The following is a 17,402-nucleotide window of genomic DNA, read 5'->3' on the forward strand; positions in this document are numbered from 1 at the left end:
GTATTTTCCGGGCATGGCAGCTTCGGAAGATACCTGTGCCGGATAGGGAAGGAGCCGACGGCGCGTTGCTGCCACTGCGACGCTGAGCAGGACACGGCGGATCATACCCTGGAGGTATGCCCCGCGTGGGAGGGGGAGCGCCGTGTCCTGGTCGGCGTCGTCGGGCGGGATGTCTCGCTGCCGGGCGTGGTGCGCGCCATGCTCGGCAGCGAGGAGAAGTGGAGGGCCGTGGCCTCCTTCTGCGAGAACGTAATGTTGCAGAAGGAGGCCGTGGGGAGGGAGCGCGAGCTACAGCGGCGCGCTGAAGCTCGCGCTCGTGCGGTGGCCCGAGGTCGTCGCCCGGTCGCGAGGCGTCGCGGGCGGCCGCCTCGGCGTGGCGGATGACCTAGGCTGGGAGGGGGGTCCTAAGGGGACCCTCCTCCCGCCAGGCGGCGCCGGGTCGGACCGGTTGGGGGTAGAAGTGCCTCCCCCTACCGGTCCGACGCAAGGGAAGGCACCCTCGGCGGTCTGGTGCGGCCATGAACGCCCGGCCGCCGAGGGGTGGAAACGGGGTCGCGGGCGGTTGCGAGTTGGGGCTCGCAGCCGCCACTAAACGCGGCCCCGGGACGGATAGCGGCGGGATGGAGTGGCCCCGTCCCGCCGCTGTGAGGCAGTGTGTCTACTGGGGGGACCGATTGTCCCCCCGGGGGATGGGCGCGAAAGCGCGGGCACGGGGAGGATACCGGAAGAATGCTTCGAGCGATTCCCTCCTGCCATGCGAGCAACACGGACTGCCGGGCCTGGCGCTTCAAATCGCCCCAAGCAGGTTCCTGCCCGCCCGGGACCGCCCCCACCCCCGCGCGACGGTCTACGCGGTGCCGGTACATCACCGCGTGCGACCGCGCGAGCAGGTCCATGGGCGGCATCCCCGCTAGAACCGTCGCCGCCTCATGTGACATGGTCCGATACCCGCGGACGACCCTGAGCGCCATGCGCCTCTGCACCCGACGCACCATAGTCATGCTGCGCCGGGAGGCAGCCAGGTCGTCCGCCCAGACGGGGGCCCCGTATAGGGCCACCGACTGGACCATTGCCACATAGAGGCGACGAACTCGGCCCGCCGGGCCCCCCAGGTTGGGCAGGATCCGGCCCAGAGCCGCAACCATCCTTTCCAACCGGGGGACCAGGCAGCGGAAATGCTCCTCGAAACGCCAGTGGCTATCGAGGATCAGCCCTAGATACCTGATCTGGGGCTTCACCTCGATGTCAGCCCCACCCACCCGGATCAGAGGGGGTGGCGGATCCTGCCGAGGTGAATGAAACGCAATCACCTCGGTCTTATGGACCGCCACCGTCATCCCCATCCCCCTGATCCGGTCGACGACGCGTTGCGACCCCTCCTCCGCGCGACGCATGGCCCTCCCCCAGTGCGCCCCGACGGCCAGCACCAGTGTGTCATCCGCATAACACACCGTGCTGACGCCGACGGGGAGGCCGGCCCGCAACACCGAGTCGTACGCGATGTTCCACAGGAGTGGCCCGAGGACCGACCCCTGCGGAACACCGCAGTACACCTCCCTCCGCATATCACCATCCCGGCCCGGATACTCGATCCACCTGCCGCGGAGATAATCCCCGACGACCGCCCTGAGACAAGGGGGGACTCGATGATATTCGAGTCCCCTCCTTATCCCTTCCCAGGGGAGGGTGTTAAAGGCATTGGCAATATCCAAGGATATTGCCAATGCCACCCCTCCCCGGGAGACGGCCGCCCCCGAGAGGGCCCTCACACGACCTATCGCGTCGATAGTCGATCGGCCCCCCCGGAAACCGAACTGGCAGTCGGCCAGACCGGGATCACGCCGCGACAGGTGCTCGACGAGGCGGGCAGCAATCACCCGCTCGAAGAGCTTGCCCACCTCGTCGAGGAGACAAATGGGCCGGTATGCGGAGGGAGACTCCGCGGGCCGACCCTCCTTTCGGAGGAGCACCATCCTCGCCACCTTCCAACTGGGGGGGAATCGCCCGTCCCTCAGGCAGCGGTCGAAAAACCGCCTGAGGTCGGCCCCAAGAACGCCCTGGGTCAAGACCCAAACCCGGCCGGGCACACCATCCGGACCCGGGGCCGTGTTACGAACCCCGAGCCGTCTGATGGCCGCTGCCAGCTCCTCCTGCGTGACCCCCAGCTCGGCCGTCCACTCCACTGGGACAGCCGCCACCGCCGGAGGACGCGGTCCCCTCTCCCCAATTGGGAAGAGTGTATTGACCACGTCCTCCAGCAGCCGGGGGTCAAGACCCTCGGTGACGGGGGGCGCCCACGGGCGGAGCTTATTCAGCACCACCTTATATGGGCGCCCCCATGGATCGTCATCAAGGGTCTGGAGGAGCTCCTTCCATGCCCGGGTCTTGGCCCGTTTGATGGCGACCTGCAGAGCAACCCGCGCCACGCGGTATGCTCCATACAGGTCATCAGCTGCCCTCGCTCGCGCCACGCCGTCGCCTGTACGTTGACGACGGCGCGCGCGGGTGTACTGGCGTCGGGCGCGGACAGTCGCGACTCGCAACTCCGCGATCGCGTCCGACCACCAGTACACCGCCCGGCGAGGAGAAGCCCGCCCGACCCGAGGCATCCCCGCGTCGCAAATACCCGCGACCAATGCTCCGAGCCGGGCGACCTCCTCCTCTATGCTCGGCAACTCGGCCGCTCCCTGCGGCCAAGTTGCAGCGAGGGCAGCTGCCATCAGGGCGTCCTTGTCCAGGCGCCGAAGCGCCCAGCGGCGTGGTGGGGTGCCACGCAGGCGGCCGTGTCGGGATGCACTCGCGGCGGCAGAGACCTCCATCCGGATGTACCGGTGATCGGAGAGTGTCTCTGCCCCCGCGACCACGTGCCAACCCGACACCATGCGCACGGCGTTGGGGGTCGCGAATCCAACATCCACGATGGACCCCCCATATCGCCGCACGCATGTGTGCTCCGACCCCCGGTTCAATACCCGGAGGTCGAGCCCTGCCGCCCAATCGCCCAGGATCCCGCCGCGAACGGAGGTCCTGGGGGATCCCCAAGCCACCGACTTGGCATTAAAATCCCCCAGGACCAGCACCGGCCGGGCCGCGCAGCGCTGCACGCATGCCGCGACCTCGGCCAAGTACAGCTCAAACACAGCGTGACCGCTACGGGGCGAAATGTAGCACCCCACCACAGCGACTCCCCCCCAGTCCACGGCGACGAATCCCCGACCGCGCTGCAACAAGGAGAACGGTGGGGACCCGTCGCCCCCTCCCCATACCGTCGCCACCAAGCCGTCCGCGTCGCCCACCCAATGAGGGTGATCAGGGACGCGGTACGGCTCGGCGGCGACCGCCAGGCCAACCCCCCACTCCGCGAGGACTTGGGACATCATGTCCTGTGCCGCGCGGCAGTGGTTGAGGTTGGCCTGGAGGAGGAGGCGTGGCGGCATTAATTAATGGCCGCACCAGCCTCCTCCCGGCCGTCCGTCCCCGTAGCACCGTCCACCTCCATGGAGGACGATGCCACCGCCCTCGGCACCGGAGCCGGTGCAGCCCGCCTCTTCCTCTCCTTCCGGGTGGGGGGGGAGCACTTCTTGCTCCCCACCCTGTGATCGGCTGGCCTCCCCATGTCCGCACACAGCGGGCAGTGGGGGGCCGCCGAGCACTGGCTCGCACGGTGCTCTTTGGCACCGCAGCGGTAACACTGACCGCTGCGGTCCACCGGCGAGGTGCACCACTGCCTCACGTGCCCCAATTCGAGGCAGCGGTGACACTGGAGCGGGCGCGGCGCGAGGATTTCCACTCGCGCCGAAACCCACCCCACCAACACCCTCCCGGATTCCGCCACCTTACGGGCGGCGGAGAGGGGGCACCGGGCCCACACCGACCCGAGGCCGGAGGGCGACCTGCGGATCTCTCCGATCCGCAGGTCCTCCACAGGACAGTCCCCCGCCCTCGCAAGGGCACGGGACACATCCTGTGCGCTGACCGAGTCGTCCAGCCCACAAACGCGCATCTCCGTGCGCTTCGTGGGCCGGGCGACCCGGACACCTCGCTCGCCCAGCTGCTTTCGGAGCCTCTGGGCGAGACGATCCGCCTTCGCGCCGCCTTCTGCACCGGGGATCTCCAGCAAGAGACCCCCGGTCACGGCCCTCTTCGCCCTCACGGAGGCGACGCCCAGCTCTTCCAGGGAGATATTCTCCCTGGCGAGCCGCATCGCCTCCGCGAGGGTCAGGCCGCCCCCCTGCGCAACGGTCAGCGTCACCGCTGCCGTTTTTGGGGGACGACCTGGTCGTGCCTTCCCGACCTTCGCGGCCTTTACCTTGGCTGCCGGCGGCGGAGGCGGAGGCTGCGGTTGCGAGGCCTTCCTCGCCGCCCGCTTCGCCTTCCGCCCCACCGCCTCACTCCACGCCACCCCCCCTTGGGAGGGAGCTGTGGAGGACGCGACCACCGCGACCACGGGTACACCACCCCCCTTGGGGGTCGCGACCCGGGGCCCTGGGGCCGCAACGCTGGGCGGAGCCTTCACTCCGCCCTTCTTTGCCTTCCCCGACTGTACCGGAACAGGTCGGGGAGGCACCGCCTTCCTGCTGACCGCTCTTCCGGCGAGGAGCTCCTCCCGGAAGGCGGCCAGCTTGCCATCAATCATGTCCCCAATCCTCCTCAGAAGATCGTCTTCTGAGGAGGACGGGGACTTCTTCACGGGCGGAGTGCGGGTGGAGGGGCCCGCGGTGCCCCGCACCACTGCCGCCGCACTCCGCTTATTTACCTCCGCCGAGGGACGCGGCGGTGGAGGAGGAGGGAGGATGGGAGGGAGGGCCGCGCTGTTCCACAGCGGCTCTGCCCTCCTCCTCCCCTGTCGCTCCTCCTCCTACAGGAGCTGCACACGGGCGTTCCGCCCTCTGAGCTCCCGCGCCGCCTCCCTCATTTCCTCCGCCGCGGCCTTCAGGGCCTCCGCGCCACCGCTTTTCTGCCCCTTAAAGGCGCAGGCAGCGGCGACTTTCTCCACCCGCCTCAGGGACGAGGAGATCCTCTCCGATATCTCCTCGGTCACCTCGTCCCTGAGGCAACTCAGCCTCACCGACGGGCTCATCGCCCCGCCCACCTCGACGACGGCCTGCCCCGTCCTCTTCCTCTTAGAGCCTATGTGGCTCGTGCTGGAGGAGAAGGACGAGACCGATGCCGTCTCGTCGTCCTCCTCCACCCTCCACGAAGCCGGACCTGGCGCTGAGTGGGGCGCGAGCGCCGCCACCCTAACCCCAACCCCGTCTCCGTCCTCCCCAACCGACAAAACCCGCCCCATCCCCATTTTATTTTCTGTATCCATAAAAATCCCACGAGATGGTCGGAAATAAAGGTCCACCCGGGCAGAGCCGCCTTACCCGGGTAAGCCTAATACTCCGGGGGTTCGGCAGGTTCCCCGGAGGTGGTCGCTTGGGATTGGGCCTTCTCCCCCAACCATGCATCCCATCGCCGCGCACCATAGCTTAGGATTGGAGGGCGATTTTATAGAGTCGCCATACTCGTGGCCCAGGCGGTTAAGCCAAGACCCCCGTTCCTCCTGCCGTCACGTACCATTCACAAAACCAATAGGGAATTGTGAATGGGTCGTTGTGACGACCAACAGGAGGCTTACGGTGTGTGTATGACTCGGGTACCCCGGGTTCGTTAAGCCCGTACTGCAGCTGAAAGGCTGGCAGCCCCTGAGGGGATCCGGGCCGGGATGGTGATATGCGGAGGGAGGTGTACTGCGGTGTTCCGCTGGGGTCGGTCCTCGGGCCACTCCTGTGGAACATCGCGTACGACTCGGTGTTGCGGGCCGGCCTCCCCGACGGCGTCAGCACGGTGTGTTATGCGGATGACACACTGGTGCTGGCCGTCGGGGCGCACTGGGGGAGGGCCATGCGTCGCGCGGAGGAGGGGTCGCAACGCGTCGTCGACCGGATCAGGGGGATGGGGATGACGGTGGCGGTCCATAAGACCGAGGTGATTGCGTTTCATTCACCTCGGCAGGATCCGCCACCCCCTCTGATCCGGGTGGGTGGGGCTGACATCGAGGTGAAGCCCCAGATCAGGTATCTAGGGCTGATCCTCGATAGCCACTGGCGTTTCGAGGAGCATTTCCGCTGCCTGGTCCCCCGGTTGGAAAGGATGGTTGCGGCTCTGGGCCGGATCCTGCCCAACCTGGGGGGCCCGGCGGGCCGAGTTCGTCGCCTCTATGTGGCAATGGTCCAGTCGGTGGCCCTATACGGGGCCCCCGTCTGGGCGGACGACCTGGCTGCCTCCCGGCGCAGCATGACTATGCTGCGTCGGGTGCAGAGGCGCATGGCGCTCAGGGTCGTCCGCGGGTATCGGACCATGTCACATGAGGCGGCGACGGTTCTAGCGGGGATGCCGCCCATGGACCTGCTCGCGCGGTCGCACGCGGTGATGTACCGGCACCGCGTAGACCGTCGCGCGGGGGTGGGGGCGGTCCCGGGCGGGCAGGAACCTGCTTGGGGCGATTTGAAGCGCCAGGCCCGGCAGTCCGTGTTGCTCGCGTGGCAGGAGCGGCTGGCTCTGCCAACCGCGGGGCACCGGACTGTCGGGGCTGTTCGGCCACTCCTGAAGGAGTGGCTGGACAGAGGCCATGGCAGCCTCACCTACCGGCTGGCACAGGTATTTTCCGGGCATGGCAGCTTCGGAAGATACCTGTGCCGGATAGGGAAGGAGCCGACGGAGCGTTGCTGCCACTGGGACGCTGAGCAGGACACGGCGGATCATACCCTGGAGGTATGCCCCGCGTGGGAGGGGGAGCGCCGTGTCCTGGTCGGCGTCGTCGGGCGGGATGTCTCGCTGCCGGGCGTGGTGCGCGCCATGCTCGGCAGCGAGGAGAAGTGGAGGGCCGTGGCCTCCTTCTGCGAGAACGTAATGTTGCAGAAGGAGCCGCTGAAGCTCGCGCTCGTGCGGTGGCCCGAGGTCGTCGCCCGGTCGCGAGGCGTCGCGGGCGGCCGCCTCGGCGTGGCGGATGACCTAGGCTGGGAGGGGGGTCCTGAGGGGACCCTCCTCCCGCCAGGCGGCGCTGTGTCGGACCGGTTGGGGGTAGGAGTGCCTCCCCCTACCGTTCCGACGCAAGGGGAGGCACCCTCGGCGGTCTGGTGCGGCCATGAACGCCCGGCCGCCGAGGGGTGGAAACGGGGTCGCGGGCGGTTGCGAGTTGGGGCTCGCAGCCGCCACTAAACGCGGCCCCGGGACGGATAGCGGCCGGATGGAGTGGCCCCGTCCCGCCGCTATGAGGCAGTGTGTCTACTGGGGGGACCGATTGTCCCCCCGGGGGATGGGCGCGAAAGCGCGGGCACGGGGAGGATACCGGAAGAATGCTTCGAGCGATTCCCGGTATCCTCCCAAAGCGTGCCGAAGGGTCACCGTGGGGTTTTTAGTGGGTAGGTCCCGCGCCTGTCGTTGTACGGGTGCGGGGAATCCCACACACCCCTCCCACCTCTCCCCAAGGAGGTGGGAGGGAGTCTTTCGAAGATTTTCCCCACGACAAAAAAAAAAAAAAAAAAAAAAAAAAAAGCAGTAAGGTAGTAAGCATGCAGTGAGCCAGTAAGCGAGCAGGAATCTAGTAAGGAAACAGTATGCTATTAAGTAAGCACTATGCTAATAAGCAACAAGTATGCTAGTAAGCAAGCAGTAATCTGGTAAGAAAGCAGTTAGTTAGTAAGCTGGTAGTAAGCATGTAAGCATGCTGTAAGCTAGTATGCAAGCGGTAAGCTAGAAACAATACGGTATGCCAGTGCGCAAGCAGTTAGCTAGTAAGCAAGCAGGAAGCTAGTAAGCGTGCAGTAAGCGGGTAAGCTAGCAGTAGGCTTGTAAGCAAGCAGCAATCGTGTAAGCAGGCAGTTAGCTAGTAAGCGAGCAAGAAGGTAGTAAGGAAGCGGTATGCTAGTAAGCAGGCATTATGCTAGTAAGCAACAAGTAAGCTAGAAAGCAAGCAGCAGGCTAGTGAGGAAGAAATTAGCCAGTTAGAAAGCCGTGTGCTAGTAAGGCAGCAGTAAGATAGTAACTTACCCAGAAAGCTAGTAAGGAAGCAGTAAGCTGGTAAGAAAGCAGTTAGCTAGTTGGCAAGGGGCAGGCTAGTAAGATAGCAATTTGCTAGTAAGGAAGGGTGAGGCTAGTAGGCAAGCACATAGCTAGTAAGCCAGCAGTAAGCTAGTAAGCAAGCAGTGAGCTAGTAAGCAAGCAACAGGATAGTAAAAAAGCATTTAGCTCGTATGCAAGCAGTAAGCTAGAACACAAGCAGCAACTTAGTGAGGAAGCAATAAGCGGATAAGGCAGCTGTAAACTAGTAAGCAAGCAGTAAGCTAGTAAGCAAGCAGCAGAGTAGTAAGAAAGCAGTAAGGTAGTGTTACGCCGGGGAGTATTACTCGTCGAACGCCGCATATTATAATACGGAAAAATTAACACAACAAATATAGCACAACGTAATACAACTGTGACGCGAACTAAGAACTTTATTGACAAGGATGCTTTTAATACGTCCGATCGTCACGAGATCTATCGTAGTTCTCTTCTTCAAATCGTTTCCGGTTTCTCAGCAACCGGAAGACACGGTGTTTAAATGTCGCGTTAATTCGACAATCGAAAAACGTCGGTTAAACCATCGCGTGATCGCTAGAAAAACGGGCCATTTCTTGTACGGTGTTGTTCCTTGTTTACGCGACATTCCAGAGGCTTCTCTGAGGCGTAATACGTTCCAGGAACAATACCGCATAGAAAAACTCCGTATTTACATTCGATAACAGTTCCGCGATCGGCCCAGTAACGGTTCCAAGAGAACAGGTGTTACTACGCCGAAACGAAGAAAGGATTCAAAATTAATAAGAGACAGACAGCTTAGACCAGACAGCGCCACGAGGTGAAAATTTCCCCTCCCTCGTGGCCACGGTTAAGCAGGTATGTCTCAGGTGTACTCGCTATTTGGTTCTCGACGAGAGCGGACCTCATCGTCGACCTCGTCTGAAGTCGGAGACCGATTCTCGACAACTTAGTTTTGTCTAACTTGTCGTAGAATTATGTGAACAAAGTTGCTCGGAATTGAGACTGCAGCGGATTTAAATAATCCTGCCCTTGAGTCGAAATATTCCGGCCATACGTTCACATGCAGAAATCGGTCACCGCGACGAACCATTTTGGAAAGAAACAAAATCCAACTGATTTTCTTTCCACTTCGCTCAAAAAGCAACCGATGGCTAAAAAGTACCAAATTTACACTTTTATAGTGATTGGATACCGTCATCGGTGCTGAATAAACACATATTGCTGTAATCAGTGGTCGTGTAGAAGTGGAAATGAATCAAAATCAGCGTGATTATCTTTCCAAAGATTTAACCCGCAATCGGTGGCTGAGCATAATCAAATTTACACTTAAATAGTGCTTGATTATCGCCACCGTTGCGACGAAGAACACGGATTGCTGTAATCAGTGGTCGTGTTCGAGAACTGAGAGAATTTCTTGATTCTCTGCTTGGCTATTGCACGGTTCAAATACCCAATCTATAGGGCAACTTTGTTGCATTCTCCGTGGGTTGGGTTCGTCGTTTTCCAGGGTCGAAACAAAAGTTTGGGATAACACCCGATAGGGGCCTTATTTGGCATTCCCTGGGTAAATATCTCGGCTGGTTCCGACCTGCTCGAGCGTGGGTTCCAGATCGTCAGTGGGTACGGACACTCGACGTAGAACTACGCTCAAAGGGCACCGTGGTGTTAGAACCTTAATAATCAGTCGCTTCTGCGCAGTTAAGGCTCTGCATCACACCGGTCCCGTACGGACCAGGAAACGGCGAGGGACCGCGGAGTTGACAACCTTTGGAGCCTTACAACCTCCACTTCTTGTCCTCTCCTGCAAAAACCAAGCCTGCAGCAGTGGGAAGATCGAGATTAGAATCTCGTCTTCCCCATCTGCAATTCAACGTTTCCAAAATCTGAAACGTTGAAATAATAATACAGTCCACTAACACAGTTGTGTATCGCTGTGTAAGAATCCCGCTCCTGTTTACCGTAAACGGAAGAAGGAGCGTGTGGATTAGAGCGAGTCAGACAACGCACCGAGCGTTGTCAGGTATTAACCGCCGGATTTCGGTATTTCTTTTCATTACAGAAGACCGAGACGAGAGCCGTAGGGGCCAACGGCGGCGCAGGTTTTTTTTCCCGAGCCATCAGCTCGGGGTTTTTTCCTGCAATTTTTTAAATAATAAATAAATTTAATTTCGATTATTTTAATTTCCTTCATTTTTGTTTATTTTCAATTTTATTTTGTTTAAATAAACGGCCTGTGTCCGGTGGACCAGGCGAAGGAAATTTTTAAATGTACAATACACTTTCCCACACAATTCCAATCCCTCGAAATTCGGACATCCCGTTAAAGGGTGAGAGATCGGGTCAGGGGAGAAAACCCCCCACCAGACCGACTCGCACCTATTTTAACACACGGGCTCTCGCATCCGCTCGTTTTGTGTGGCAGCTTCACCACATCGCGTAGCCTTTTCACACCATTGCGACGATGCAATTTCGCGGTTTTGCGCGGCATCCTCATACCGTCGCAACAGTAGTAAGCAACCAGTAAGATAGTAAGTACCCAGTAAGCTAGTAAGCATTCAGTATGCTGGTGAGAAAGCAGTTAGTTAGTAAGCTACTAGTAAGCAAGTAAGCATGCAGTAAGCTACTATGCGAGCGGTAAGCTAGAAACAATACGGTATGCCAGTACGCAAGCAGTTAGCTAGTAAGCAAGCAGGAAGCTAGTAAGCAACCAGCAAGCTAGTAAGCAAGCAGCAGGCTAGTCAGAAAGCAATTAGCCAGTAAGATTGTCGTTAGCTTGTAAGCAAGTATTATGCGAGTAAGCAAGCAGTAGGCTAGTAAGCAATCAGTAAGCTAATAAGCAAGCAGTAACCTAGTAAGCAAGCAGTGATCTAGTAAGCAAACAGTAAGCTAGTAAGCATGCAGTAAGCTAGTAAGCACGCAGTAAGCCGTTAAGAAAGCAGTATGATAGTATGCAAGCTGTATGCTAGAAAGCAAGCATCAATCTAGTGTAGAAACAGTTACCAAGCATACAAGGACCAGGCTTGTAAGAATGCAGTTAGCTATTGAGCATGCAGTAAACTAGAAAGCATGCAGCAGGCCAGTAAGCAACCAGTATGTTAGTATGCTGGCAGTATGCTGGTAAGAAAGCAGTAAGCTAGAAAGCAAGCAGCAAGCTAGTAAGCTAGCAGTAAGCTAGAAAGCAAACTGCAGGCTGGTAAGAAAGCAGTAAATGAAGAAAGAAGCAGGAATGTAGTATGAAAGCAGTTAGGTAGCAAGCAAGCAGTAAGTTAGTAACAAAGCAGTTTGCTAGTACGCAAGCAGCAGGCTCGTAAGCAAGAAGCAAGCTAGTAAGCAAGCATTAAAAGATTACGCTAGCAGTCAGCTATTAAGCAGTCAGTAAGCTTGTAAGCAAGCAGTGTGCTAGTAAGCGAGCGGTGGGCTAGTCAGCGAGCAGGGAGCTAGTAACAAAGCAGTGATCTAGTAATCAAGCAGTACACTAGCAAGAATGCAGATAGCTAGTTAGTAAGTAGTAAGCTGGTAAACAAGCTCTAAGCTAGAAAGCGTGTAACAGGCTTTTAACTGAGAAGTTAGATAATAAGTAGGAAGTATGCTAGCAAGCAAGCGCTAAGCTAGATAGCATGCATTGAGCTAGTTAGCGAGCAGTGATCTAGTAAGCAAGCGGCAAGCTAGTACGCAAGCAGTAAGCAAGAAAGCAAGCAGCAAGCTTGAGAGCAAGCAGTTAGCTTGTAAGCAAGTAGTAAGCTTGGGAACGAGCAGGAAGCTAGTAACAAGGCAGTAGTCTAGTAAGCAAGCAGCAGGCTAGTCAGAAGGCAGTTAGCTAGTAAGAACGCAGTATGCTAATAAACATGCGGTAAGCTAGAAAGCAAGCAGCAGGCTAGTCAGAAAGCAGTTCGCCAGTAGGAAAGCAGTATGCTAGTAAGCAAGCAGTAATCAAAAAAGCAAGCAATGAGCTAGTAAGCTAGCAGTAAGCTAGCAAGCAAGTAGTAGGCTAGTAAGCATGCAGTAAGCGAGTAAGTTAGCAGTAGGCTAGCAAGCAAGCAGTAAGCTAGTGTGCAAGCAGTGAGCTAGTAAGCGAGAAGTATCTAATAAGGATGCAGTATTGTTCCGTTTCGTCGAACGGAAAGTTCCACTGATGGTAGCGAACATGCGCGCGAGCTCACGGGCGATCGTGCTCGCGATTCGGCAAAATTCGGAAATTTTCGGGTCAGGCTTGAGCGAGCCGGATCGCGGTACGCGATCGCCGTTCAGATTCAATACCAATACCAAACAATTAAGTGCGAGCGGTGTGACCTTCCAAATTAATTTCAAATCGTTTGTTTTACCGAACTCTCACACTTCTTTGTGACGGGATTCATCAACTATAACCATTTACGCCTGAATTTATTGTTTCTGTTAATCCGGTGAAGTTTTGTGCTTTATAAAGTTACAACTTGTTAAGAGTTCATTCTTCATTCTCCAAACCTCGCCGTCCAGTCCTTAAGAAAAAGGGGCGAATCAGCTCTCATTCCAAACAGAACATTTTGGTCCTTCGAGCCACATTGGAGCCGAGGAAGAGGCCGATCTAAATCGAAAATGAACTCAATTGAAGAATTGCTGCACTAGCAATCGCAAGCGATGCGTTCGATCGAACGCGCTCTTACCAATTTTAAAAAACTGGGTCAGGCAAAAATGACGGTCGCGATTACGCAAAACCGCATGGCGATGATCAAGGAAACCTTAGCACAATGCCAGGGTTTGGACGCAAAAATCTCAGCCATGGCCGATAATAAAAAAGGCCACCTACACCTACTTCGTGGAAGACCTATTGGCAACATGCGAAGAGAAATATCAGAAAGCATTGGACTTCATGGCGGAAGTCCTCATTGGGGTGTCTCCTCCACCGGATCCAGCAGCGGCCAACGGTCAGAATTTGAACGTCGCTCCGCAACATCCGACGGACCATCTACCCAGGATTAACTTTCCCACGTTCGAGGGCGCATTTGAACATTGGGAAAGTTTCCGTGACCGCTTCACCTCCATGGTCATCGACAACCAGTCCTTGTCCAACGTGGAACGCCTCCATTTCTTGCACGCGTCGTTGAAGGGCGAAGTGAGCCTCGCGGTGAGTCACCTACCGGTCACAGCCCATAATTTTGAAGTCGCGTGGAAAATAATAACGTCTCGTTACGAAAACAAGCACCGACTTATATCCACTCATTTGAATGTGTTGTTTACATTACCGACCGTTGTGTCCGAGACTCAATTTGAACTGCGGGCGTTGCGTGACAAACTTAATATGTCGATCGAAATGCTACGAAACCTTGACAGGCCAGTTGACCATTGGAGCGACATTTTCGTTTTTCTCGGTACACAAAAGTTAGATCGCGCGATGCGGAAGGCGTGGGAGTTTAATCTGGGTGACACGACCGTGTTTCGCACGTACCGCGAATTCGACGCGTTTTTAGAAAAAAGAATTCGCGGTTTAGAAGCGATGGCGGTCACTAAACGCGACAAACCGAGCGAACCAGAAAAACCAAAATCGATTTTGCCGAAAACCTTCCACGTGCATTCAACCGCTACTAGCAAAATTTCGTGCGCATTGTGTAAACAAAATCATCCCATTTATCAATGTTCCGAGTTTTTGGGAAAATCCCATTCCAAGCGTTATCAATTAATCAAGCAGCAAAACCGGTGCGTCAATTGCTTTTCCGCCGGCCATTCCACTGCACTGTGTAAGAATCCGCACTGTTGTAAGGAGTACCATCAAAGGCATCACACGTTGTTGCATTTCCCGGTAAACAAAAATTCCTCGGTCACAGCGTCAAGGGCTGGTTCTTCGATATCTAAAGACGAAATCGAAATTAGTTCAAATTTAGCGTCGAATTCACCGTTGAATGTAACTGTTCTCCTTTCAACAGAGCGGGTTCAGGTGCATTCTCCTCAAGGCAGGTGCGTTACTGCAAGAGCCCTTCTCGACCAAGGGTCAGCAGCGACCCTCATTACCGAAAATTTAGCGCAACTGCTCCGTTTAAAACAAACATCGCAATACACGCGAATTAGTGGAATTGGCGAGAAACACTCTTTCGCACATCAAGTAGCGTCTATATCAATTACACCTGCGGACCAGAACGAGCCTGCATATTCGACGACCGCGATTATAATGCAAACATTGACCAGGTATGTCCCATCTCGCCAGAAACAAAACGTTACATGGCCTTACCTTGCAGAGCTAAATCTGGCGGACAAGGATCCTATGAGCTCCAACCCTATTGACATTGTTATTGGAGCGGATTTATACGGGCAGCCATTACTCCAAGGCGTCATTCGGGACTCAGGGTGTGTCCCGACCGCGCAAAGCACGGCCTTGGGCTGGATCCTGTCCGGTCCCATCCAAATTCCCGGCCCCGATGACGTCCACATCCACCATTTCTCCGTCCTCGAACACCTTGATCACAATCTGCGCCGCTTCTGGGAAGTCGAGTAGCTCCCAACTCCCGCGATTTTGACACCTGACGAACAAAATTGCGAACGTCATTTCGCTGAAATTCATTCGCGAACCTCAGAAGGCCCTTACATTGTCCGATTGCCGTTTCGAGACGACCGACCGATTCACCTCGGAGATTCCACATCGAAAGCGCTTAGCAGTTTGCGATCTCAAGAGAATCGCCTAAAACGAGACCCCAATTCCAAACGCGAATATCAGGAATCTCTTTCGGAATATCAGTTTCTTGGGCATATGCGAAAGGTGGATCCACCGTCGCCAATAGCACCTCCAAATGCTTATTACATTCCGCACCATCCTGTTATTCGCCAAACTAGTCAAACGACGCGTCTTCGCGTTGTTTTCAACGCTTCCAGCCAGCACTTCAAATCGCAAATCCCTTAATCAACATTTGCACAGTGGGCCAAAACTCCAACAGGACCTGATCGCAATCCCGATTCGCTGGCGTCAATTCCAATTTGACTACGCGGCCGACATCGAAAAAATGTATCGGCAGATCCTCGTTCACCCTCACGACGTCGATTTTCAGCGCATCCTTTGGCGCGAGTCTCCTTCTGCTCCGATTGACGAATACCAGCTGCTCGCGGTAACATATGGCACAACTCCAGCGCCATATCTCGCTCTCAGAGTGTTGAGACAATTAATAGAGGACGAAGGTTCCTCCTACCCGGACGCAGTGCAAGTTTTAAGCTATCAAGCGTACGTTGACGACTTCCTCTTCGGAAGTGACGACCTCACGTCACTGCGCCTGATCCGCAACCAGACGATCCTATTGGTTCAAAAGGGAGGCTTTTCGTTACGCAAATGGACGAGCAACGACAGCCGGCTGTTGTCCGACATCGACGAGGTCAATCACGGTTTAGCCGTCAGTACATTCCTTCAAGTCGACGAAAATATTTCTGTGCTGGGCCTAACGTGGAACTCTGTCACAGACCAGTTTTAGTTCCATGCATTGACTTCACGCAATCAAATTACCACCAAGCGCGAAATGCTTCCTTCAATCGCCAAATTATTTGATCCTATGGGCTGTGTCGCTCCATTTGTCGTACTAGCCAAAATTCTCCTCCAACAACTCTGGTCCTTGAAGTGCGACTGGGATGATACAGATCCGCCAGATCGTCTTCAAGAATGGCGCTTATTTTGTTCCGAATTTGCCGAGTTCTATTCACTCACCATTCCTCGGAAAACCTCGCCAAGAGTCTTCACCACTCAAAGCCTTCACGGCTTTTCGGACGCTTCAACAAAGGCATATGCTGCGGTGGTCTATCTCCGAAGTGTTCTCGAGGATGGGACAGTCAGTTCGGCCCTTCTAATGGCGAAAACTCGCGTTGCTCCGGTAAAAACGGTCAGCGTCCCTCGATTGGAGCTATGCGCTGCCCTACTCCTTGCTCGATTGATCAAGTTCATTCAGACGTCCCTGATGATCAGGCCAATGGATTATCACTGTTGGACGGATTCTCAAATCACGTTAACGTGGGTGAATCAATCACCTTCGCGGTGGAAAACGTTCGTGGCGAACCGCGTTGCCAAGATTCAAACTCTTGTGCCCCAATCAAGCTGGCATCACGTCCCGACAGATGACAATCCAGCGGACTGTGTTTCCCGTGGAATCTCATTATCCGTGTTAAAATCTCACCGATTATGGTGGTCAGGACCACAGTGGCTTCGAAAGAATCCCCAGGAGTGGCCCCATTCAGGTTACGTCACTGCTCCGGATGCTTCCGAGGAGGAAAGGCGTCAAACCATCAAAATCCTGACCGCTACCGCAGCTCCCTGGGAATTAGAACAACGATATTCCTCTTGGCCAAAACTTCTCCGAGTCATCGCATATGTTAAGCGTTTCATCGACAATCTCCGAACGCAAGCGAGACAAAGGGATCCACTCACCCAACCCATTCCGTCACCCAAGGCGTCTCTCTCAATTTTGAGTCCCAATGAGATTCACTGGGCCGAAATGTTTTGGGTGCGGCGCATCCAATCGGCGGTATTCCCGGTAGAAATGAATGCTCTCCGCAAAACACACCCTGTGTCGAAATCGAGCCCTCGGAAATCCTTGAACCCCTTCCTCGATTCGGACGGCTTGATTCGCGCAAGAGGCCGCCTGTCAAACGCACGATTATTTGTAAAAGCCAAGACACCGATTATTTTAAAAGCTCATCCACTCCTAACACTCCTAATTACAAGCACTCATCGTCAACTCCTTCACGCCGGCCTCCAACTCACTCTCGCCTATCTTCGGAACCATTACTGGATCATCCGAGCGCGAACGACCATGCGAGCTGTCCTTTATCGGTGTGTAGCATTCACTCGTGAAAGGGCTGCCATTCCGCAGGAGCTCATGGGGTCCTTGCCGGCTCCGCGTGTTGAACAAGTAGAACGGCCATACTGCGACGCTGAGCAGGACACGGCAGATCATACCCTGGAGGTATGCCCCGCGTGGGAGGGGGAGCGCCGTGTCCTGGTCGGCGTCGTCGGGCGGGATGTCTCGCTGCCGGGCGTGGTGCGCGCCATGCTCGGCAGCGAGGAGAAGTGGAGGGCCGTGGCCTCCTTCTGCGAGAACGTAATGTTGCAGAAGGAGGCCGCGGGGAGGGAGCGCGCCGCTGAAGCTCGCGCTCGTGCGGTGGCCCGAGGTCGTCGCCCGGTCGCAAGGCGTCGCGGGCGGCCGCCTCGGCGTGGCGGATGACCTAGGCTGGGAGGGGGGTCCTGAGGGGACCCTCCTCCCGCCAGGCGGCGCCGGGTCGGACCGGTTGGGGGTAGGAGTGCCTCCCCCTACCGGTCCGACGCAAGGGGAGGCACCCTCGGCGGTCTGGTGCGGCCATGAACGCCCGGCCGCCGAGGGGTGGAAACGGGGTCG

At 56.7% G+C, this 17,402-nt stretch overlaps 1 protein-coding gene across 1 annotated transcript; it reads left to right on the forward strand.

The window, feature by feature from the left end:
• The first annotated feature begins 15,032 nt into the window (after nucleotides 1-15,032).
• LOC143350225 (uncharacterized) lies at nucleotides 15,033-15,491 on the forward strand. Its single transcript, XM_076782177.1, has one exon. It carries the CDS (start codon nucleotides 15,033-15,035, stop codon nucleotides 15,489-15,491), a length of 459 nt encoding a protein of 152 aa, XP_076638292.1.
• Nucleotides 15,492-17,402: the final 1,911 nt, after the last annotated feature.

This window comes from Colletes latitarsis, chromosome 14, assembly GCF_051014445.1.
Source record: "Colletes latitarsis isolate SP2378_abdomen chromosome 14, iyColLati1, whole genome shotgun sequence".
NCBI lineage: Eukaryota > Metazoa > Arthropoda > Insecta > Hymenoptera > Colletidae > Colletes > Colletes latitarsis.

Excerpts from the sequence above, each read along its gene's own strand:
- LOC143350225 (XM_076782177.1), top strand. The coding sequence starts at position 15,033 with ATGTATCGGCAGATCCTCGTTCACCCTCACGACGTCGATTTTCAGCGC.